At 37.2% G+C, this 25638-nt stretch overlaps 2 protein-coding genes across 2 annotated transcripts; both read right to left on the bottom strand.

Annotated features, from left to right (window-relative positions):
• Window positions 1-1354: 1354 nt before the first annotated feature.
• Window positions 1355-7869, bottom strand: tmem45a (transmembrane protein 45a). The gene is made up of 6 exons (XM_055214250.2): window positions 7608-7869; window positions 4012-4220; window positions 3014-3226; window positions 2609-2793; window positions 2327-2469; window positions 1355-2246 (listed from the first exon to the last, which is right to left on the bottom strand). The coding sequence occupies exons 2-6, from the start codon at window positions 4205-4207 to the stop codon at window positions 2153-2155; spliced, it is 831 nt and encodes a 276-aa protein (XP_055070225.1). The 5' UTR covers window positions 4208-4220; window positions 7608-7869; the 3' UTR covers window positions 1355-2152.
• Window positions 7870-10129: 2260 nt separating this feature from the next.
• Window positions 10130-15934, bottom strand: lnp1 (leukemia NUP98 fusion partner 1). The gene is made up of 4 exons (XM_073870298.1): window positions 15746-15934; window positions 11849-12079; window positions 11333-11428; window positions 10130-11037 (listed from the first exon to the last, which is right to left on the bottom strand). Exons 1-4 carry the CDS (start codon window positions 15899-15901, stop codon window positions 10894-10896), a joined length of 627 nt encoding a protein of 208 aa, XP_073726399.1. The 5' UTR covers window positions 15902-15934; the 3' UTR covers window positions 10130-10893.
• Window positions 15935-25638: the final 9704 nt, after the last annotated feature.

Below are 25638 nucleotides of genomic sequence, written 5' to 3'. Positions count from 1 at the left end.
AATTGTTCTTTACTATGACATTTATATTTTTTATGAATTCCTGTAAACTTCTGTATTGGTGTTGATTTATTTGTACTGTGAGCTGTTTAGATTTCACACAACAGAAACGAATTTGTATTACCACTAGATTTATTCATCCCAACATTTACTAAGTAACCTTTTCCAGTAACGAACAGTTCACCTTCGTTGATTCTCCTTATAAACATCTTTATGTAAATGAATTTATTGGTATTTAAGTTGCATCTATTGAATCCGCGATAAAATACGCGAACGTGATCTCTGCCTATGCTGACGTTTGTAGTCGACTGGACTGCGAGATTGGTGAAGTGTCTGACTTAAAAGCTCTTTTTTCACTCCTCCCCTTACTGCAGCCGTCTGCTCTCGTCTGAATTTCAGGCAAGGCACGCTGCATCTCAAACAAGCCTACTATTTCCACCTGTTGTTCAAGCACGCCACCTTTCGGTACTTAAAAAACAGCACATTTATAGCTGTCAAATTACAGTTTTTCTGAACTGCTAAAAAACTAAACCCCAATCTCTGAACCAAATTCATAGTGGCCTAAACCCATTTGTCAAATCATGCACTCTTTTAGCAAAACAATAAACACAAACTTCTCACTAAAACACACATTTCACACTGCAATGAACTTGTTTTATAAATGCTAAACACAAGCAGGCAAAAGTTGAACACAACTACAACACCGTTATCATCGAGTAACACAACAACTCAAAATTCTACACACTTTTATCTAATGTTTTTTTTTTACCAATTGTGTGGATTGGAAACAGTCTGAGAGGCAGATGAAGAGTATGAGGAAGAAAAGGTTAAGGACAACAGAGACGATGCAACTGGCAAAATTTGCAGTTGGATTGCTGACTTTTTACAAAATACAAGTGCTGCTTACAGTAATATTGAAAACTTACTATTACTTGCAGTACTTACAGTATAGTATTCACTTTATTCACTGAAATAAACTTGTGATTACAGTAATATAGATTTTTAACAGTATTTGTCAAGTGTGTTGTTATGTACAATAAACATGTATTTTTCTGTAAGCAGATCTCCTGAATGTTGTGTTTTCCATTCTTTAAGGTAGTGTCTAATGGATGCTTGTAGTGTTTTATATTATAAACTTATGTGTGTATGAAAGCTTAGTTTAATTTTGAATACAAGTGAAATGGTTTTGAAGGAATTGTTTGATTTTGCTAGAAGAGTCAGGGGTTCTGTGAATTTTGTTTAAAATTGGGATTTGTGTTTATGGTTTTGAGAAAATTAGTGATGGTTTCAAAAAATGTGTTTTATCAATTCAGAAAAACTGTAATAGGCTATAAAAAATGAGCAAAAGGCATTGTAATACATTTAAACTTATTTATTAGAATATTTTATCTTTATTTAAAACATATTTTAGAACAAGTTGTAAAGAATGCTTTGGCAGAAATCAAACAGCTAAACAAGAATTGTAATGGAATGTCAGTACTTTACAATATCATATATTTGGTGATGGGGGAGGTTTCCCAGACAGGGTTTAGACTAATCCAGGACTAGGCCTTAGTTATACTGGGACATTTAAGTATTTTTTACAAACAAACCTTACAAATAAACAATGCAGGTGTGCATCTGGAGACAAAACAATGGCAATGATATATGTTAAGATAGGTCAGTACAGAACTTGGGTGCATTATAATCTGCATATGTATTTCATGTAGTTCCTCTAAAACCAACTGAAGAAAAATATCATAACATCCTTGAGTGAAAACAAACAAAATACTGACAAGGCACAAATAAATCTCAATTTGCACAGTACAGTGTTAAGTCAAAGAGAAACAATGCAAAACTGTACTGCATGAAATATCAAATATATATAAACAGACACCTTTTAAAATGACTTGATAAAAAGGAAAAATTCCTTTCAGTTATAAAGTTTCAATCCTGAGACACCAGAAACACAGTAGAATGAAATGTTAAAATAAGAATAAATAAATAAAAACATCTCAATCAGCAAGACTATCATTGTTTGCCCACTTGAACAAACACTGTTTAGGTATTCTCCCGGCTGTGTTAATATTTGGCAACCACCCCTCTGTCTTAATCTCAACATGTGCTCTGAGATTGAGAAGGTCCAAACAGATATGGTGACGGTGATAAACTCTCATCAAATTTCATCTTCAGACTCCACTTCTTTCTCTCTTGGTTTCAAGAGCCCCATTGCCATGGGTGGCATTCTCCTCACTTTTGAACGGACACCACTGGAAGAAAACAATTAGCATTTAATTTAACTTACTGTATGTCATGTCTTTTTACAATTTTACAATATATGCATACTCACCAGAGAACCGACCAGTACACTATGGCAACAATGAGCAATGCAACTACTAAATGCCAGCAATAGCATAATGTTACAAACATAGCATTGTCATGGTCTTTCAGATCCCATTTCACTTCACTGGGTGGGTATAACACAAAGCCAATCTAAAAATAAAAAATAAAAACCTTAGCAGAAATTGCATTGAAATTTCGAAATCAGAAAAAAATAAACACGCACGCGCGCACGCACACACACACACACACACACACACACACACACACACACACACACACACACACACACCTGCCAGAACCAGCTGCCCTGCATTATGGTAAGAGTGGCTCTAAGCAATTCTAGTAGTATATTTCCCCTGTGGAAAACCTCCAGAAAGCAGATAAGAGCTTGTCCAAAAATGGCATAGAGGAGAAGGGTGTGAACGAGGACATCAAGCATGTCTCTACCATGGAGATGATAAAAAAACAGGAATCCTGCAAATGCAAATATATACTTATAAGACATAAAATTGATAATCTTGATAATCAGTACAAATTAGGTATATTATTTGTGAAAAGTTCACACATTCTCAGAAAGTTTTTACACATTTTCACAAAGTGAAACTATTTAAAAAAATTCCATTTGAAATACCCCTGACATATTACTTTTTGGGATCGTTTTGAACATCTTTAGAGAAAAAGACCAAGATCTTACCCTCATTAAAGAAAGCAAGACCCAGCAGCATACGATCTAATGCCAGCGGGGCAATATCTGTGCTGTGGACAATGGCAGACGTGGCCCCTGCGATAGCAAAGAACAGGTACATGGTGGTGTGCTGCCAGATCATCAGCTGCTCCCAGTGCTGAGTGGATGAATTATACAGTTGAAACTTGGGCCCACCGGCAAAAAGTTGCTCTGCAAACATGCCTGTGTAAAATAAGAATAAAAACAGTTAAAACAGCTATAGACACTGCAATTATAATATCTAATAATTAAAAAATAATAATACAATTTATAATGTATAGAAAGCAAACAAAAAGGTTCAAATTACATATAAAGTGATTTTATAGCCGAAAAGGATTTTCAAAAAGACCCCAAAAAATTTTAAAGTGATAGTTCACCCAAAAATTAACATTCTGTCATCATTAACTCATCCTCATGTTGTTGTAAACCTGTAATAGTTTTGTTATTCTGACGATATTTAGATAAATAAAGGTAAGCACACAGTTGACGATACCTATTGACTTCCATTGTATTTGTTTTTCCTACTATAGAAGTAAGTGGGTACCATCAATTAAAGGCAGGGTCCATAATCTCTGAAAGCCAATGATGATATTTGAAATCACCTAAACAAACAAGCCCCTACCCCAATGGAATCTGGATCTTCTGTTAACAGACCCGCCCCACACATACGCAACTCAGACAACGATGTCGGTTAGTAGGCACGCACCTTACAGCTGATTGACTACAAGTGTGTTTTGGTAGTCGGCCTGACTCTCTTTTCCAAAGTGTTTTTCAGATATAGTGCACTCCGCCTTTAAGTGCTTACCATCATTTAGCAAAATTAATTTTTTTGTGTTTAATAGAATAAAGAAACTTATACAGATTTACAACAGCATGAGGGTGATGTAACATCAACTTTTGTATATCCCTCAAAAAAATGATGAAACGTGGCAACAACATGTTAATACAAAATAGGTTTCCTTGCATACCAAAAATAGAAAATGCCAAAATGACTGCTCCTTCCATGATTTCTATGCGCCGTTGGGAAGCTCTAGTTGCCAGCCTTCCTGCACCAGCACTTTTGTTCTTGCGGGCAGCGTACAAAAACGACTGCTTTGCGGCCCACCACAAACCAGCGATTAGGAAGAAACTTCCAGGTAATGCATGGCCTTTAAAACTTCCCATGATGCCCTGAAATCTGAAAAAAAATAAAAACATCATTGTTAATGCCTCATAATCAGTGTTGGGGTAACGCATTACAAGTAACGTGCATTACGTAATAATATGACTTTTCTGAAGTAACGAGTAAAGTAACGCATTACTTTTGAAATGTACACATTAATATTTGAGTTACTTTTTCAAAAAAGTAATGCAAGTTACTTTTTAAGTTTTATTAATTTGATTAAAAAAATATATGAACTGAATTAAACTGAACGTAGTCACATTATGTTGTAATGGTTTTGTTCTGTGTTTACTTGTATTCTGTGTATTTTTGTATTTTTGACTTTTATTTTGACATCCTGTTCTGTTCTGACTTTTATTTTGATATTCATCATGCCATGTCACGCTTCACACTTCCTGTATGTTTTGTATATTAGTCACTTCCTGCTCACCTGTTCCCGGCTGAATATTATACATAGTAAGCCCAACCTGTTACCTGTCTGATTCTGATATCTGTTGATCTGTTAAACCTGTTACCTGTATCTGTTCCTGTTTTTTGACCATTGCCTGTATTTTGGATTCTGCCTGTTTTGCTGCCTGCCTTGAACCTTTGCCTGTACTTGGATTCTGTTTGTGGATTACCCTGTTTGGATTTGGTTGCTGGCCCTTTATGGGATTTTACTTAATAAACACCTTTTGCATATGGATTCACACTTTCTCCGCTTTCATTAAAGCACACCCTGTTACATATGTATTATATGCGTACACGCCTGTATGGGAACAGTTTGAGTCAGAAACTGAGATGGCAGGCCAGAGCTCGACATTTTTGAGATTAAATATGCAATTTCTGAATGCAGAACTTTTCAGTCATAAAAAACACATGCAAGGCCTGAAAGAGATCAAGCCTCAGCCAAGGAAAGTAACTTAAAGCATTACTTTTCATGAAAAGTAATTAAGTAACGCAATTAGTTACTTTTTTGGTAGTAATATTGTGATGCATTACTTTTAAAAGTAACTTTCCCCAACACGGCTCATAATTTCCAAACGTCTATCAATTACAGATATGTGACAAAAAGGGGCTTAATAGCACTAAAAGTGTTTCATTGGCTCACTTGGCAAAATCAGGAGAGTCGCTAAATGTACCAATGTAGAACCTGTGTAGCACCATATTGTACTATGTTAAACCATAAGAGGTGCTCTGTAGTGCTAAAAATGGTTCACGTATGATGATTACGAGCCGTTAGTACAGTGCTTCTCAAATAGTGGGGCGGGACCCCCAGGGGGTGCTCGAAGCGACACCAGGGGGGGCGCGCGAGACCCCAGGGAAAATACTTTTTCAGGAAGTGATTTTTAAAGACACGATGTAAACCGCTTGTGTTATTTATTGATTATATTTAATTTTTCAGTATCAAATGGTCAAAAAATATTATACTTTAAATAAGGATTGATTTTTTTATTTCAGGCAAATTGATGCATTTTAAGTCTTTTCTGTTACAGACTAAAAAACAATGTTAATAAAGTTATTCTTTTTTGTAAGTTGATTGATATTTCTTTTTTTGTGTTTTCTTTTTGTGTTTTCTCAATGTTAATAAGGATACAATGTTTTGCAGATGTGTAATTTTATAGGCAAATTATACTATTTACAGTCGCGGCGGAGAGTTGGGGGGGGCGCGAAATGTTTACCTCTTCCTAGGGGGGGCGTGACAGAAAATAATTGAGAAGCACTGCGTTAGTACTACTTAACACCATTTCTTTTAGAATGTGGATTACATTTGATTAAAATTGCTGATTAAACAGTTAGGAAAAAAGTGCCAAAGACGCTGAGGAAACTGCCACCAGGGTGGAGCCTAAACTATTCAAATACAGCAAGCTAAATACAGTACTTTCCAATCGTTTCATTGCTTTCCTAAACAAGCAAATGACACACATACATAGCCATGGGCTGAGGGGAAAGGGAAATATTCTCAAAACAAATCAAAACACTCAGGGAAGTGCTGAGAGCCCTTTGCTGGCCTAATGAGAGTCCAGGCAAGCACCTCGGTGTTATTTTAAACAGCACACAAATAACAAACAACAAAGGGAGGGCAGCTGAAAAATCAAACACGAATGAAGAAAATCAGAAAGACTAAACATTTTACATGCACTCTGTATAAAAAAACTCAAGAAAAACGATTCCTGCCTTGAACATTAACCATTCATTGTAAGACAGTATTTTAATGAATTAAATTAAATAAAGATCTGTAAAATTAAAAAGATCAACTTTTCTTCATTCCAGTCAATAATATGGTAATATGTATGAAATATATTATTTTCCATCTCATTTCCTCTTCTTGTGTCTGACTTCTAAATAGTTTTTAATCATAAGAAGGATCAGTACACACCAAAGTATTTTGGTCTATGTTCAAAAGGAAGGCGGTCAATACTGCCATAATCAGATGTGTAACTGTTTCAGAGTGTGTCCAGACCATAACCTTTTATGAGATAAACCATAACCTTTTAGCACACCGGCTATCAAACAGGCCCGCAATAAGACACAGGCAACAAGTGGAAAAGTGCACTGTTAAGCAAAAAAGCTTATTTTGTTCCTCGACTATATTAGCATTTATGTATGGCATTGAAAATCAAGGCAATGATTAGCATCTGTGATGCAGCTTTGATCAGATGAGTGTTTCAGTGGTCTATAAAAGACCTCTCATGATGCTCTTCTGTCACCATGGAGACAAAGCTTTGTGTATCTCTCCAATGAAGAAGTGGTTTATTTGCAACAACATGGCTAAACATAGACTGTAAGCAGTAATTACATTTATGCAGAAGTAATTATAAGCAATTTTCCATGAAAACAAATATTCTTAGATATTTTTGTAAGTACACAGACTATATAGGTAGTAATGCCAATTATACATTGAATAATAATAATAATAACATTTGCAAATTAAACGACACGATGACACTTAAATATATTTGAAATCCTTAAAAAAACAATAGGAGCCCATCTATAATACTCATATTGTAATAAATGTAATAGGATGTAAACACCTGGAGGTAATTTGCTTCGCATGTATTGCTTTAAAATGGTTATAAAGGTCTACCGATTCAGATTATATTTTGCTTTTCTCAATATATAAGCCTTTTTGTCTTAAGAAGGAGAAAAACAGAGCTTCGAGGTCAACATAGACTAAAATATTTATTATATCACGGGAATGATATGAATTTATTCACTGTCTCACTCTGCTTTAATAAGTCGCATTCGTACATTACATACAATGACTAAAGTTAAACATAACTTACTAGAACAGTAAGTTAGTAAAGGTCCGTTATTTCAGGTTTCCATCAAGATTTAAAAGCGTAAATAATAATTAAATTCGGATAAATGGTCGCTGACTATTTTTAAGTCAACATAGTGCACATATAAAGTTAGACTTACCAAATGCGTGGGATATTGTTGGAAAAACAGAAGGTCAGCTCAGAGTCGATGTTTTTCTTTTGTATTTGATGCTGTAACTGTTCATCTGACTTCCTCAAGCATCCTCACACGGCTTTGAATGTAAAAAAGTGTCCTTTTTGATCATTTTCAGCACGACTTTTCGTCCCTCTGGAATTTACATCAACTTCTACGTCTTTTCCAGCTGTTTCACCGTCAGATTTATTGGGGCTTATCTTTACAGAGCGTCTTTTCATTGGAACCGCCCATTCTAATAAACGATTCGTTCGTGGAGTGAGTGAACGTCATTGTTCTCAAATGTAATTGGCTCATTTGAATGTCACTCAAGAGTTGGTCTCTTCCACGTGTGCACTTTTTCTGTGGCCAGAAGTTTGGGATTGTCCGCTAGAAAACGGAAAATTCAAGTGTTGGTTAAATAAACTAACAGTTCACATTTTAAACCTGTTAGTATCGTTTGGCATTTGTTTTTGCTTTTTTTAAAACATTGATGAAAAATGTATAGAAAGCAATTAAATTTTATCATCTTAGGCTACACTACTACAATAGTTGCTTGAAAAGTATGCTTGCTTGTGGGTAAATAATATGGGCTAGGTTTTTGTATTTCGTTAGGTTTTATTCTCGTTCTTTTATGATTTTAGGGCGGGACATAATAATAGCAGGATTTGGGTACGTGCACAAAGGCACGGGCAGGAGGAACATCATCATCATAATCATCATCATCTCACAGCATTAAGGTCTTCATCAAGTTTATGTCACACTTAAACTAGTCAAAATCTTGGCATTTGTTTTAAGTTAGGCTATGACGAAATGTGGATAAAAGCAGGCATTTCTTTTATGTGAATGTTGACATTGTAACTAAAATATTTGTACAAATAACACTTTCCACACCTAGAACTTAATATTTACGTTTCTCATAATTAGAAGCATAATTTTCATATTACTACAACAAGTGTAAATAGCAACAAAAACTATTTTTTATTCGAATTAAGTGTAAATAGCCTTTATTGTTACACTAAATAATAGCCTTATAAAAGGTACATGCTAACTCAAAGTGTAATAGCGTTCATTTCTATTTACAATAAGTTTTAATAGTAAACAGATGCTATTTACATTATATTAAGTATTGTTAATACAAGGCGGGCTGTTTACACTTATAGTTAACAGACACTGCATAATGTTAATACTGTAAATGTCATGTATAATTTTAATAGTGGAGTGCAGGGATGGCTTTGTGGTTGGACTTTCTGTCCTACTGTCAGCCCAGAGGATGCAGGACGCATAAAATCAATATTAGACCAACAGCATTTAGATCAAGAATGTAAGAAAAATCTGTTTTTATGATAATGTACTAAAAATTAGAAGTACAAATAGTTATGCAGTGGAGGGAAATTGAGATCAATGTCAGGGAAACTGAATTCTAGTAGAAGACCAGTAGAGGGACCCAGGCACATGAATTCGACAGGTTGGACGTGAGTAACTGTTTCTGCCAAAGTCAATTCTCAATAAACTAAAAGAAAGTTAAATTATAGAGGGTCATTTAAAGCTAAGGTATGGCTGTACTCAAACACACCACATTCAGATAAAACAGTCTGTTTAAATATTTAAACACTATTTTAAATTGCAAGCTAAATAGCCAAACATATGACACCAGTCAAAAAAAATCTAACAAGTTTGAATTTGTATTTGTCGTAATCTTAAAATCCTTGTAATCTGAAAGTTTAATCCTAAAAGTAAAATGTTTGTTTTAAACAAAGATATATTGTGCATCATTAAAGGGATAGTTCACCAAAAAATAAAATTTCCTCTCATGTTGTTCTAAAGTTTATTATAACAAAAGATTTTGATAAATGATTGTAATAACACAGTTGATGGTATCTATTGACTTCCATAGTATTTTTTTTTTTACTATGGTAGTCAGTGGCAGTGGCTGCTCATGACTGCTTTTCCAAGGATGCGCTAATTCAAAATAAGTGTTTGGATTGTCACGTGTGTGGTTCTCTTTTCCAAGGTATGTGTCATGCGTGTGGAGGGATCCTGTGTGCATCACGTGTTTTGTCAAAATAGGTGCCTGCTGGAGTCGCGTCAAAACCGCTTATGATAAAAGAGACGCTCACGTTCCCTAAATAAATAAATAAATACATGCAAGACACTCCCTTAACAGTAACCCCTGATTACGCTTGAGATTATGCGAGTATCTGGCACACGCGAGCGTCTCCTTTCAAGTTCAAGTTTAAGTTCAAGGCAGCGGGCCCTTATTTTGGCATGACACGTGGTGCACACACAGTCTCTCAAAGCGCAGAACACATATTTTGAGGTGACGAACCACACACATGACAAGCGACATGCATGTTGTGACGAACTTCGCATCGTGCGCTTTTCAAAAAAAAGAAGTCACCAGCCGCCACTGGTCAGTGGGTACCAACAACTGTGTGCTTACAATCATTTATTTATGGGGTGGCTACTTTAAAAAGCTGAACTATAAAATCTGTAATGTTTACCATATTTTGGCCACTGAATAATAATCATACTTCAGTTTGTATAGTTTGTTATTATTATTATTAGAATAAAACGTGAAAACTAATTATGATAAAGAATTTAAAGGTGCCTTCCAAATTTTTTCTAGTAGTAATATGAACGTTACTGTTCCACATAAAAACTATATAACCAGTGTTTACATTAAGCTCATAAATGTAATATTACTAAGCAATGCCGTGCAGCCAAGGCATGATGACACTTGCGTGACAACTTGCATATGTGACAAAGTAAGATCTGTCGTCCTTTGTTCCTCTGGGAATCAGAATTTTGGACTGGGATTGATTTCCATTACAGTGGCCTGATTAGCCACCAGCCAATTTCCAGCATGTACATTTAGCAAGCTATTGTATATCAACAACAGTGACACTGACATGTGAACTGAAAAATCAATACATTAACATCTTTACAAGTCACATTTATATTTGTCATTCATGAAATCAAGTCAACATGCACTTTTAATCATAGTCACAGTTTTGATCCAAATAGCACTTAACAATGATAAACACAATTACTTTATATACTGTACAATAACATCAGATGAAGTTATCTCTTAAAAAAATATTGACAGTTTACTAATACATAGCAAAGACACGTGTTGATTACTAAACAAAAGTAGTGTGAAGCTAAAGACAAATTTAATCACATCATATTAATGTTTCTGATTACTTTATAAATGTTATTGTTGGTATGTACATATGGTATTTATCCATAAAAGCCCTTACACTGGATACAATCAACGCTGTCTACGTAAAGACAGTTGGCGACGGGGCAAGCGATATTCCTCCTGTCCGTGGCAGAATGGCATCTCACTCCCCCGCTCGCATGCGGCCGCAGAACTCCCGCTACGTGGTCGTGCGTCATGTTCCAGCCATTTTGCCTTTCCAATACATAATCAGAGACAGCAGATTAAGTGTCATAACAGGCACAACAAGAGTACCAAGTAACCAGAGAAACTCCATGCATGGTGAAAGGACCAATTTTGAAAACATCCTTATACATTTGTGTCATGCATAAACCTCTATATCCATTTACAGTACCACCCTTTTAACCCTAATTTTATTCGGTAGAGGATGAAAACAGAACTAGCCCAGCAATGCCATCATATGTAAATGCATGAAGATCATACCGTTACTTTGAAGTCATCTAAAAGATGTAGATCATTAAATATTTACCTCTTTATGGAAATGGGTGCAGTGAAGGTCTTGGATACCACCTCTTCCATTCCTTAATTCATCATGGCAAATAAGACATAAGCTATTTGTGTCAACCTAAAAACACAAGGCAAAAACATCTTAAAGTAGCTTTAGTCGTTTGGTAAATATATATATATATATATATATATATATATATATATATATATATATATATATATATATATATATATATATATATATATATATATATATATATATATATACAGTATATATATATATATATATATATATATATATATATATATATATATATATATATATATATATATATATAAATAAACATACATACATACATACATATAGTATGAGATATATGAGATAAGGGCCATAGCTTTAGTAGTTTGGTGAATGGTGTACATCATTTTAATGTTATTTTTTAAAAAGGAGTCCACAAAATACAGTCAATTACTAGCCTAAGGGCTCTGTAAGTAATATAAAACATAAGTATGTCACATGATCTTGTCCTTAACTCACTGTTGATATCACTTTCTTGTTGTGGAAACGTAGCCGCTTCTCTAAAGACTCGGCGAGCTCTGGAATGGTGGGGATGTGACACTCAGATCCTGCCACTTTGCTTCGATTTTCGTCAGAAGACACGCGGCGGGCGCGAGGGTGGGAGCGCACCTCCTTCTCCTCACGGCTCATTAGGTGAGCATGGGTCAGGCTGTTAACATGCATCTGACTCTGCATGGCTTCTAGCTGAGACTTATTGGGAATAAGAGGAAGTAAGACCAATGAATAAAAAGCATATGAACCATCTACATCTCAATAATATTTGTCTAATTATAAAAAACATAATGTAATGCTCACTGTATTTACATTTATGCATGTGGCAGATGCTTTTATCCAAAGTAACATGCATTCAAGATATACATTTTTACTCTTTTTTTTTCATTTTATATTTGGCAGAGATACAACTATTTGAAAATTTGGAATCTGAGGCTGCAAAAAATCTAAATATTGAGAAAATCACCTTTGAAGTTTTCCAAACTAAGAGCTTAGCAACACATATTACTAATGATAAATACATTTTTGATATGTTTCAATTGGGAAATTTACAAAATATATTAATAAACATGATTTTTTTTTATTTAATATCCTAATGATTTTGGCATAGAACACTGTCAAAAATAAAGGTACACAGCTGCTACTGGGGCAGTACCTTTTAAAAAAGGTCCTAATATGTACCAGGTACAAATATGTATCTTTGAACTGCCAATATGTACCTTTGAAGTACTAATATGCACTCTTTGGGTACAAAGGTGCGGTGTACCTTTTTGAAAGGGTACTGTCCCAGTGACAACTTTTGTACCTTTATTTCTGAGAGTGGAGAAAACTTTTGTTAGGTGGTACTTAACTATACATACAATAGCAGTGATGTCTATTATATTTTCTTTTGTCTGTGGAGAAGTATTCAAGAAAGTTTTTATTGTACTTGAACATGGTAGGCTACTTGTACGATAGGACTTAACCACATAAAATCTAAATCATTAAAAAAATTTGTACGGAATGACAAAAGCTTAATATAACACACTAGTATGATAACTTTGCACAGAATTGCAGCAGAAATCATGTTAGTCTGTATGAAGCCAATTATTAGTGCCTCACCTATGGGTGATTGCTGCCATTCACTACTGTTTATTGTCCCCAATGGTTGCAATTACTAATAGATTTTCCAGCAAATATTAATGCATATTACCAAAATATGTTTTTTTTAAACATCATAGGGTGGTTTCCCGGACAGGGATTAGTTTAAGACAGGACTAGGTCAGTTTAATCAGGATATATAATTAGTTGTAACAAACATGCCTTGCTAAAAACATTACTTGTGTGCATTTAGAGGAAAAACAATGTAAGATCCATAGTTACAAAATATCCCTTTAGACTCTAATGCTGTGCTGAATATGTGGAATAATCGACGCCGGGTCATTGAATTATTCGAAAATAATGCACACCAAAGGTGGTAATGTGCACCACAGGTCAGGTGTGCATTTTTTAAAAAAATAATAAATACCCGTGGAACATTTCTCAGCCAACCAGCATAAAGCATTTAAAAGCCCTGTGGTATAAATGCTTAATACTAACATTCTTGCAAAATCATCAAAAACAAAGCTGGTGAGTTTAGAAACAGCACACTGGATTTATACCTATAGACAATGTTAACATGCTAAGCATGCACATGGACTGACCCACCACAAGAATGAACTAAAATAATGCCTAAATTTCTTTTATGGTTTTTAGAAAATAAAGAAATAAATAAATAAAGTTATGACAAACCATCCTAATGTTATGTACTGTTTGTGCCATTACATCTATCTTGTTATCAAGTAAAATGTATCATAAAAACAATATTAAACCTCTATACTGTAACATTTATTGGGCTATGCAAATGTTCATTAATTTTCAAAGGGAAATATGCTTCAGAGCTACTCAGGAACAGTATTTAATGCTGTACAGGTTTACTTATTACTGGCTGAAAATGGGGGGAACACGGGCGACGGAGTACAGGGAGTGAATTTTGAGGGGGAATGGAGTTTTTGAAATGGTGGAATCATATTTATAAACAACTTAATAGCATTTACATTGACCCATTATGAGGTTTTTATTGCATTGCAATCATTATTATTTTATCATGCATCACAGTGGCGACCGGTGACTTCCTTTTCGATGTTGCATGATACAAGATCGCCAAAACATGTATTTAGCCCATCATGTGTGTGGCTCGTCATGTGAAAATATGTGCATCATAGGTCATGTCAAAATACGTGCCTGCTGCAGACACTTTGAAGGGGTTTATGATAAAAGAGACGCTCACGTTTGCCAGATACTTGCCTAATCTCATCAGAGTTTAGTGTTAAGTTAGTGTCTTGCGAGTATTTTGTGAACATGAGCGTTTCTTTTATCATAAACCCATTGTGTGCAGCAAGCACTTATTTTGACATGATGCACATAACTTTACTCACAATGAACACATATTTCGACATGACGAGCCACACACATAACACTCCGAACACATATTTTGAATTCGCGCCCCTCGGAAGAGAAGTCATCGTCGCCACTGATGCATAATCAAGCTTGTCACATGAAACTTTACAGTCGCAAAGGCAATGTATTGGTTTCATTTCAGATTTTGTCTCTTATTTAAAATATCCATTAACTAAATATCCACATTTCCACACTACACATTTAAAGGTTTGTGTGATTAAATATTCAAGAAAACACTTAAAACAAACATAATTTTTTATGTTATTTTAAACTCATCAAACTATAGTCCCCCAGTAATTTTTTACTATTTCAAGCCTTGCTTATAACTAAAAACATGCATTGTGGTATAACTACTCGATCATATGTTTTTATCCATTTATTTCTTCTTAATGCCATTCCAGTATCTATGACTGTATTCCCAGTTAATCTAAGCTGATCTACTCACAAATTAAGGAAGGACAATCTGGCATCTCTATTCCACCTAACCTGCATTTCTTTGGATGGTTGGAAGAAACCGGAGTACCCCAAAGTAAATTCACGCTGACAACTCCTCATAGATAATTTTTTTATCTGTGTATACTTAAAAGGTGTAGCGGAGGATTTTCTCGGATTTTAGAAAAGAACCGCCCTCTCCACTTTTAAAAAAAATTGCGCAACACTCCTGATTGACAACTAGGAGGACCAATAGTCTTGATGATCCACCCAGAAAAAGAAAATCCTCCGCAATACCTTTAATAACTAACAGACTGTTGTTTTTATCTAAACCAGTGGACTAATCAGAGATCACGGGGGCCGTTTCCTGGACAGGGCTTAAGTCTAGTCCAAGACTAAAATGCTTGTTTAAGTTGAAATCAGCTTGCATTGAAATATCTTCAAATTTATCAGTGCCATTGTTTTGTCCCAAGGTGCACACCACCAGTAGTTTTTTGTAAGGTATGTTTGTAAAAGCTACAAAAATGTCCTAATATAACTAAGGTCTACTCCTGGATTCATTTAAACCCTGTATGGGAAACCGCCCCTATATGGTTTATGTATGCTGACATGCTGATGTGTGGGGAAGAGAACCAATTCCCAATGGGTCACATCCTCTAATCCCGGCACATGTAACATTTCCCTGTTTACAAAGCGGATCTCTTCCTAACCCAATTATGCAATGTGTTACCCAGCTGTGTTTACAGGATCAGCTGGGGCCGCATGTCAAACACAACACAAATCACAGACACACTATCACATCACACAATCACTATAGACTTTTCAATGGATTTGTTTGCTGCCACATGCATTCTCAGTTTCTTACTGACTAACCCAATTTTGAGTATCACACATTTTACATTGCATTGAATAATCTGATTCCCTGTCCCCCAACATCACTGATGACCACCTTACCACGCAGGGCAAAGAGGCACGGCGGTCAGCTCTGATGCGAGAGTGCCTCACGAAGCTCCTCTTCCTTGCTTTGGCGTGGTCCTCCCTTACCCCGTGCCCCCAGTAACTGCTCATCCACTTGGTGAAGTTCCCATCATCGTCCTCCTCATTGTCCATAATAATCGCGGGAAGCAGTCGAAGAGACAGCTTGGGGGTTTAAATGTGGAGCTCTCCGTGGAGCTCCCGTCTCCAGGAAAAAAAAGATGGACCGCGAGATGATCCGAGTCTGGCTGTCAGGTCAGATGAGGCTCCTGCGGTTGGAGCTGTTGGATAAACTGAAAATCTCTCTCAGAGCTTTGGCTGTGTAAGTTCCAGACTCTGGATGATAGGCTGGGCGGAGCAGTGAGGTTAAAAATTCCTCAAGTTAGGTAAACACAAAGCATGGGTTTTGCTGCTGTAAGCTGACGCCAAAATATGCATACACAGCATTCGTCCAGGTCTTTAAATATGTGAATACCCTGTATGGGGTGGGAAAGAGGTATAGGAAAGTCTGAGAGAGAGAGAGAGAAAGAGAGAGAGAGAGAGAGAGAGAGAGAGAGAGAGAGAGGTGGTGTTTTTGGGTTGGTGCTCTGCTTTTAATCTTTCCATTACAGAGCAATGGGCCGGGGGGTGAGGGGGCGGCGAGGAGGGGGTGCAGTCACACGCACTCTGTGCAACACTAATTCTCTCATTCTTTCCAGTCACTGAGCACATCAAACCTGTCAATAATTATGGACTGCCTGCAATGAGAGCCAACATGTGCTGGAAACCGTGTACTGTATATTTATGTGTCTAACAATGCGTGAAGTAAGATATCAAGCATGGCATCTATGAAGTGCGTTTTTGGTCATAATGCCAATATGATGAATTATTGCCTATTCAGCAAAGCTCTATGCGTATCAACCAGAAATAGCACTCTTAAAACAATCCAAAACATTGATATAAACAAACAAGCCATATAATGCTGCAAATTCACTCTCAGTAGTGGATGCCGGGTGAGTAGCTTCTTTTCCTTTGTAGCCGGTGTATTTTGAGATGACCTCATTTTGTAGAATATGATAAACCCCCTCCCCTTCAGGAAGAAACAATCTGGGGCACACAACAACCACCCCAAGCCTTGTCTACTGTCCTGCTCTAGTTGTTCCTACTGCTGGCCTCTGGGGCAACATACAGTATAAGGCCACTGACACTGCTAATACAAAACACCTGTGGCCATGTCTCTTTGATCCTTGCCCTCAATTGCAAGGGTGGTGATGTTATATGAACGGCGGGAAGTCTGGGTCACCGCATGTGCCTATTTATGTGATTTATTGCTTGTGTTCTGCTAAGATATATACTTGCACTAGTCCTGACTAAAATGTGGTTTTATACAGAATTGAAAAATATATCATTAGAATTTTTAAATCAAATAGTTTTGCACAGTAAGTTGTCACTTGGGCAGTAGTCCCCTTTAAAACAGGGGTGGGGAACCCTGGTCCTGGAGGGCCACTGTCCTGAAGAGTTTAGTTCCAACCCTCATTAAACACACCTGAAAAATCTAATTCAAGTCTTCAGGATTACTTGGAAATAAATGTAGGTGTGTTTGGTGTGTCAGTGTCAGTCCTGTGGGCCAAAATGCCTTGTTGATGCTAGAGGTCAGAGGAGAATGGGCTGACTGATTCAAGCTGATAGAAGAGCAACTTTGACTGAAATAACCACACGTTACAACCGAGGTATGCAGCAAAGCATTTGTGAAGCCACAACAGGCACAACCTTGAGGCAGATGGGCTACAACAGCAGAAGACCCCACTGGGTACCACTCATCTCCACTACAAATAGGAAAAAGAGGCTACAATTTGCACAAACTCACCAAAATTGGACAGTTGAAGACTGGAAAAATGTTGCCTGGTCTGATGAGTCTCGATTTCTGTTGAGACATTCAGATGGTAGAGTCAGAAGTTGGCGTAAACAGAATGAGAACATGGATCCATCATGCCTTGTTACCACTGTGCAGGCTGGTGGTGGTTGTGTAATGGTGTGGGGGATGTTTTCTTGGCACACTTTAGGCCCCTTGGTGCCAATTGGACATCGTTTAAATGCCACGGCCTACCTGAGCATTGTTTCTGACCATGTCCATCCCTTTATGACCACCATGTGCCCATCCTCTGATGGCTACTTCCAGAGGATGATGTACCATGTCACAAAGCTCGAATCATTTTAAATTGGTTTCTTGAACATGACAATGAGTGCACTGTACTAAAATGGCTCCCACAGTTACCAGATCTCAACCCAATAGAGCATCTTTGGGATGTGGTGGAACGGGAGCTTCTTGCCCTGGATGTGCATCCCACAAATCTCCATCAACTGCAAGATGCTATCCTATCAATATGGGCCAACATTTCTAAAGAATGCTTTCAGCACCTTCTTCAATCAATTCCACATGGAATTAAGGCAGTTCTGAAGGCGAAAGGTGGTCAAACACAGTATTAGTATGGTGTTCCTAACAATCCTTTAGGTGAGTGTAAGTTTTGAGGGAGCGTGCAATTGACAAATCTATCATTTCTCTACCATAAGCCATCTCCAAAGGCATTCTACAGAATTTGGCAGTACATCCAACAGGCCTTACTACCGCAGACCACGTGTAAAAACCAGCCCAGGATTTCCAGATCCAGCATCTTCCAGACAGACCAGACAGGTGCTGCAACAATTGGTTTGCATAAACAAAGAATTTCTGCAAAAACCATTTCAAGGAAGCTCATCTGCATGCTTTTCGTTCTTATCAGGATAAAGATCTGACTGCAGTTGCTGATCATAACTGACTTGAGTGGGCAAATGCTTATATTCGATGGCGTCTGGCACTTTGGAGAGGTTTTCCCCTTACGGATGAAACCTGGTTTTCACGGTACAGGGCAGATGGCAGAGAGTGTGTATGGCGTTGTGTGGGTGAGTGGTTTTCTGATGTCAACATTGTGGATCGAGTGGACCATGGCGGCAGTGGGGTTATGGTATTGGCAAGCGTATGTTATGGGCAACGAACACAAGTGCATTTTACTGATGCCATTGTTGTGCCATTCATACATGACCATAACCACATGTTGCTGCATGATAATGCCCCATGTTGCACAGATCTGTACACAATTCCTGGAAGCTGAAAACATCTCAGTTCTTGCATGGCCAGCATACTCGCCGGACATGTCACCCATTGAGCATGTTTGAAATGCTCTGGATCAGCATATACAAAAGCGTGTTCCAGTTCCTGTCAATATCCAGCAAATTTGCACAGCCATTGAAGAGGAGTTTATTTACATAAACAACCTGGGATGCGTTTCCCAAAAGTAGGGTGACCATACGTGCCATTCTTCCCGGACGCGTCCTGGCCAGGATTTCTGGTTTGCCTTCCGGAAGTCGTAATTTTCGACCGCATACGTCATAGATGATTATTATTATTATTACAGAAAAGCAACCATTACATTTTAAGGTAAAAATGAAACTATGATTGTATGTCTTATGTTTTTAACTGAATGGCGTATGCTGTCAACAAATACGACTTCCGTTAGACGCACCGAAATCCTGGCCAGGACGCGTCCGGAAAGAATGTCACGTATGGTCACCCTACCCAAAAGCATTGTTGCTAACCTGTTAGCAACTTGGTTGGTTGGCTATGGGAAATTGCATTGTTACCAACAAAGTTGCTAACTTAGTTAGCAACGATACTTTTGGGAAATGCACCCCGATCAACTGCATGTGGCAAATGATGGTCACACCAGATACTGACTGGTTTTTGGATAACGCCCCAATACAGTTAACTGCACATTTTAGAGTAGCCTGTTATTGTGGCCAGCCTAAGGCACACCTGTGCAATAACCATGCTATCTAATCATAATGCTACACCTGTAAGGTGGATTATCTCTGCAAAGGAGAAATGCTCATGAAAAATGTGGGGGGGGGAAACTAAAGTGTTACGTTTATATTTTTGTTCATTTTGACCATAGGCTACTTACAGGGCGTGAGTCAGATGCGGCTGGAATAATGATAATGTGCATTGAGTCCACATCAACAGGTCGAAGAGTTAAACTGTTGCCTACAATCCTTGTGTTCGTTGTAGTCCAAGAACCCTACTGAAAAATCCAGCTAAGACCAGCATAAGCTGGGAGCTGGTTTTAGCTGGTTTAAGGTGTTTTACGCTGGTCCTCCCAGCCTGACAAAGCTGGTCATGCTGGTGGGCCAGCTGGTCTTCCAGCCTGACCAGCTAAGTCCAGCTAGACCAGCTTTAAAAGTGACCTAAACACAGCAAGACCAGCTTGCTACACAAGCAAAACCAGCTTCCTACACCAGCAAAACCAGCTAAAACCAAGCTGGAGACCAGCTAAAACCAGCTCACCAGCTTATGCTGGTCTTACCTGGATTTTCCAGTAGGGAAAAGAGGTTTACGCTGGAGACGATAACTCGTTTCATCGTATTCTCTGAGATTTGTAACTTGGCATATTGTTAACATGTTAACACAAACTTGCACACAAAAGAAATGTAAACTCTGGAATTGGATAATAGTTGAATCTGACCAAATATGATTATGGAAAATAGGATACCTGGCAGTGCAACTGAACATATTCACAGAGTATACAATAAGATTTTGTTTCATTGCAAATATCTGTGCATTAAGCATTTTTATTCCACTCTATAAAGTCTGCATTGTGCACATTGTATGCAGGTGATTTCTAAAACCAAAATAGTCTCCAATCTATAAAAGTAGGGAGGACAACATTTGCTCTAGGTTTATAAACAGAGATTTCTATTATGAACGTATAGTCAGAAAAAGATGAAGTGCTTCTAAAATTAGATCTAGCCCCAGTTGTGGTGTCTCACACATGCAGACATGGACAGTGCAGTGTAAGTAAATGTCTCACAAAGAATGTTTATTCTGGCCTTAGATTACATCATGATACAGTTAATAAAACTGAGAAGAAAATGAAAGTATATTTTGAGAATAACCACTCTTCTGATGGAAAGAACATGGTATGTCCTTAAGGATAATGCCAGCCAGTCTTTATTACACAATAAACCCCAACAAGGTAATCCAGAATTATTTGTGATAATGACTGACTTAATGGTCTTGCAAATTGCATGGCAGTTCGAAATTAAACGAGAAGAGACTGCATATTGAATTAAGAGACATGAAACAAGCATAGTTGGAGCAGTCATTTATATATTTACAGTGGCAAGATAAAGTATGTGAACCCCTAAAAATGAACTGGTTTTCTACAGTGATTTGCCATAAAATGTGATCTCATCCTCATCTAGGTCACAACAATAAACAAACACGATGTGCATAAGCTGACAGCACACAAATAATTATAGATTCTTGTGTCTTTTTTGAAAACACCCATTAAACATTCACAGTGCTGGAGGAAAATGTAAGTGAACCCATAGACTAAATACTATAATGAAATCAAATTTGTGTCTGAAATAAAATGAGTTTAAAGTAGGGGTGTCACGATTCTCCAAATCCTCGATTCGATTATATTTTGGATCCTAAGGTCATGGTTCGATTCGATTCTCGATTTTTAAATTTTTTTAAAGACAAAAAAATGCTATGCCATTATTTTTTATTATTTTTTTATAGTTTCGCATCAACATGCACATTGTGCTTTTCCTCGCATGGGGGTTTGTGGGCTGGTTAGGGTTACCCTTCTAACGTATTTGTTCAGTTTTATGCGTTTCATGCGAGCTGAAGCAAACTATCCATTTTGTTTAAAATATAACCCGCTGCATCTTGGCGCCTCTCTCATTCTCGTGCATGTGCAGAGAGCTGCGCTCTGTCCGAGTCAGATCATTAGGTAGTAATCCTGTTTATGATATGCATTTCAAGGAGTTGAAGCAATACATCCCTGGTGTTTAAAATATAAATCGCGTTCCGCTGAACCAATGTTTTAAAAGGCACATCAGAGAGTTTTTCCCCACTTGGCAAGCTGACCGGACTTGACATGGGGGCATAGACGATCCCATTTTTTAATTTGAAATTCGAGGTTGTGACTTAATTTTGATAGATTTCGATTTAATCCTGACACCCTTAGTTTAAAGGTGTGGTTAGTGCTACTTTGATTGATCAAAAGAGACTTATACATTTTAAGATTGATTTCCTTAGAAGCATCAGCTCTCATGCCAAAAATATCAGATCAAGAGTTGTTGCACTCCATATGGCTGAAAAGGGATACAAAACAATCCCAAAATGTTTAGACATTCATCAGTTGAAAGTTAGACAAATTGTCTTTAAATGTACACAGTTTAATACTGTAGCTACTCTTCCTAGAAGTGGGCCCACAGCCAAGATGACTCCTAAGGCACAACCCAGTATATAAAACAAAATGAAGTAAAGAAGGACCTACAAGTAACAGCTAAAGGCTTGAAGACATCATTGGAACTGGCACACATCTCTGTTCATGAGTCTACCATACGTAAGTCTTTGAACAGGCACGGTGTCTATGGCAGAAAGGAGGAGGTCGCTGCTCTCCCGAAAAACATTGCTGTTATTCTGAAGTTTGCAAAAGAGCACCTTGGAAAACCCCAGTGCTACTGGGAAAATATTTTATTGACTGATGAAAGAAAAGTTTAATTGTTTGGGAAAAATACTATGGCGCAAAAGGGGCACAGCTTACCAACCTCAAAACATCATCCCAACAGTTAAGTGTGGCATGCTTCACTGCCTCAGGGCCTGGACCACTTGCCATCATCGATGAAAAAATGAATTCCCAAGTTTAAGAAAATATCCTACAGGATAATGTCAGGGTGACCTTAAGCATCAAAGTAAATACACAGACTGGCAAAAATTCTTTCTGAACGATGTGCAGGTCTGATTCAGAACTACTAAAAAGTGTTGCTTGAAGTAATTGTTGCCAAAGGAGGTTCAACAAGCTATTAAATCCAAGGGTTCTCCAGTAATGTGAATGTTTAATGGGTGTTTTCAAAAAAGACACAAGAAACTAGAATTATTTGTGTGTTGTCAGCTTCTGAACATTGTGTTTGTCTATTGTTTTGACCTAGATGAGGATCAGATCACATTTTATGGCAAATCACTGAAAAAATACAGTTTATTCCTAGGGGTTCACATATTTTTTCTTGCCACTGTAGCAGTCATTGTACAAAACGTCCACAGTTGTATAATAAACAATAAAATAATTCTGAGTTTTCTATTGATTAACTAAAATATATGTGACGTAAAACATTTTTTCTAGGCCGATGTGTGCACGTTAATAAGGGGTTGACTCATAAGTATACTACTAGCACAAACACAAATTGATCATGTCTCGTGTTCTAGCTAAGAGCTATGATTGATCTAAACTTGCTATGGCAGTGAGCGTTGTGCATTCAATTGACATTTTACATCATGTGTCAGCCAGAGAGTCTAGATACAGTATTGAGGCTATCTTTAACCCCTGAGGACGTCACTGGTTTTTGTAACTGTAACTAAATGTAATTACATTTTGTTCTTAACCATCAACCAACATATCTGTGGGGAACCCAAAACCACACAGAACACATCTTGCTGCTTATTCAATGTTTTGTGCATAGGTATAATATAAAACTTGATAAATGTGGGTGGCCGCATATCAAAAATGATCTTATCAGAATATAGGACAAATTAAGATAACCTATAATATGGATAGCCTAGTCCACCCAAAAAAGAAAATTCTGTCATCATTTACTCTCATGTTGTTACAAACTTGTATACATTTCTTTGTTCTGATAAACACAAAGGAAGATTTTTGAGGAATGTTTGTAACCAAACCGATGCCAAGCCCCATTTACTTCCACAGTATTCTTTTATCCTACTATGGAAGTCAATGGAGCTTCTGATTGTTTTGGTTAGTAAATGATGACAGAATAAATTTTTTTGGTTTAAGCATTGCTATTATTATTATTATGCTGTTTTAACAATGCTAACACACTGATAGTACCGTGGGAAGCAGGAGTGCTGCAGCACCCCCTAGTGTGGAGCCCAAGAACAAAAACAAGTAGCCTTATGTAGATATACAGTAACTGCAGACTGGAGCTCTCAGAATGGGGGTGGGCGTGGCTTCCTACTGTTGAGAGATAGACGGGACACAACCTAACCCCACCCAACCCTATTCCTAAACCTACCCCCCTTTTGGAGATCTCCAAATACAAATACAATGTTTAAACAAATAAACCTCAGCCTGCAGTTGTGTTTTGGCTATAGGCAAGCATATTACTTGTGTTTATGAATTTTATACTGTACTCATACACTGGGACTCCAACTAAAAACAGTTTATAATCTTCAGTATCCTTTTTGACTCTTCAACTGAGTATAATGGTAAATATTTTGGGTTTTCTTCTCAAGATTTGGTTTTGTCAAGTTTTAAAATGATGCAAAAGTTTTATAAAATTTTCAGATGTCCTAAATGCATCGAATGGTTTTGTGAAAAATATAACAACTTTAGATTACTGCTCTTGGTCTAGTTAGTTTGTTGCCATAACAACCGTGGGACAGTTCTGGTTATAAAATGCTTCCTGGAGTCCTTTGCCAAGCCACTCATGTACATAAGGAAAAGAGTGATAAAACGTTTGGCAATTTAGAATTTGGTTGGTAACACTTCTCAATATGCTTCCTCGTCTCCTCGCTCCTACGTCCTACATACGACCCAGAAACTGATCGAGCTCCGCCATCATGTAGGACACCTCAATTCTTTGGCTGCGTCCGAAAACTCTAAATTGCTGCATTCTGAGGCAGCTTTCCAAAGCAGGAAGGCATCAAGGCATGTCCGAATTCAATGTTAGGTTTACTTCCTTTCTCCTGAGATACCTAGGGCTTACAATAAGAATGTGATTGGTCGAGCCTGGTCAAGTTCGAAAAAATAAAATGGCGGCCAAGGAAGCGACTGGTAGAATTTCACTTTTTACACCTTTTAAATGCATTTCTTGTAGTTTTCAAATATGTGATTAGTTATCACAAAGGCGCTCTCTGTTTATATTTCAAACACGCTGCATTTGAAGTGTGTCCGAAAGTCTTTTTCTGAGCTGCCTTCATGCCTCCGAAGTCATTTCCTTATGAGGCAGCGAGCCACTGCCTTGAGTTTTCGGACACAGCCTTTAATTGCACTGCGAGGAGGCGAGGAACGCGGTGTTAGGAAGCTTTCTATGGAGTTATGAGCGAGGATACCCAAGTTTTATCAACTAAACCTGAGGCACGTATAAATCTCCTCCCCCTTCACATCGTAACGTCATTAAACACACATAAATCTTGCTATTAATCATAAATTATTGTAAATGTAGACTCATTTCAGACAGTATTTTTAATATGTATGTATAAACCACTATATACATGATCAGTGGTATAGACATATATATTAATTTTACAGCACTTTTAAGAATGTCTTTATTTTAATGTAAGGATATGAACTATAACTCAAGTATGTGTTTAACTATATTTTATGAAATATTTGGGGTATTAAATGCACTTGATTATTTGATAACAGATAATAAACGTTATAAAGAGGGTAAGAAAAGAGGATATAATTTCACTTAATACTTCGTCTTCTCCGTCCTCGTGTCTTTCCTCGCTTGCATCCTAGGAGGGTGGAGCTAAGACGTGTGGAAAGGAAGCAAGGAAAGGAAACGAGGATGCACAAATAAGAATTGAGAAGCGCCCACTATAAAGCCAGAAGCCTTGTTGATTGTCTTCTCAATCACACAAAAATAATGTGTAAAACCCAATAGGTTGGCTACCTAAGCAGCCTATGCAACCAGGGAATTCGAAATTACATGTAATTGGTATTTTGATTCCATAAGATCCATCATTAAAATAGAAAAATGGTTCTTATTTTAAGGGGTTTTCAAATTCTGAGTTTTCTAAGGGTTTTAATTAGTGGAATGAAGATTTT

Source organism: Misgurnus anguillicaudatus, chromosome 8 (assembly GCF_027580225.2).
Source record: "Misgurnus anguillicaudatus chromosome 8, ASM2758022v2, whole genome shotgun sequence".
Taxonomy (NCBI): Eukaryota; Metazoa; Chordata; class Actinopteri; order Cypriniformes; family Cobitidae; genus Misgurnus; species Misgurnus anguillicaudatus.
This window is presented reverse-complemented; position numbering and strand designations above follow the sequence as displayed.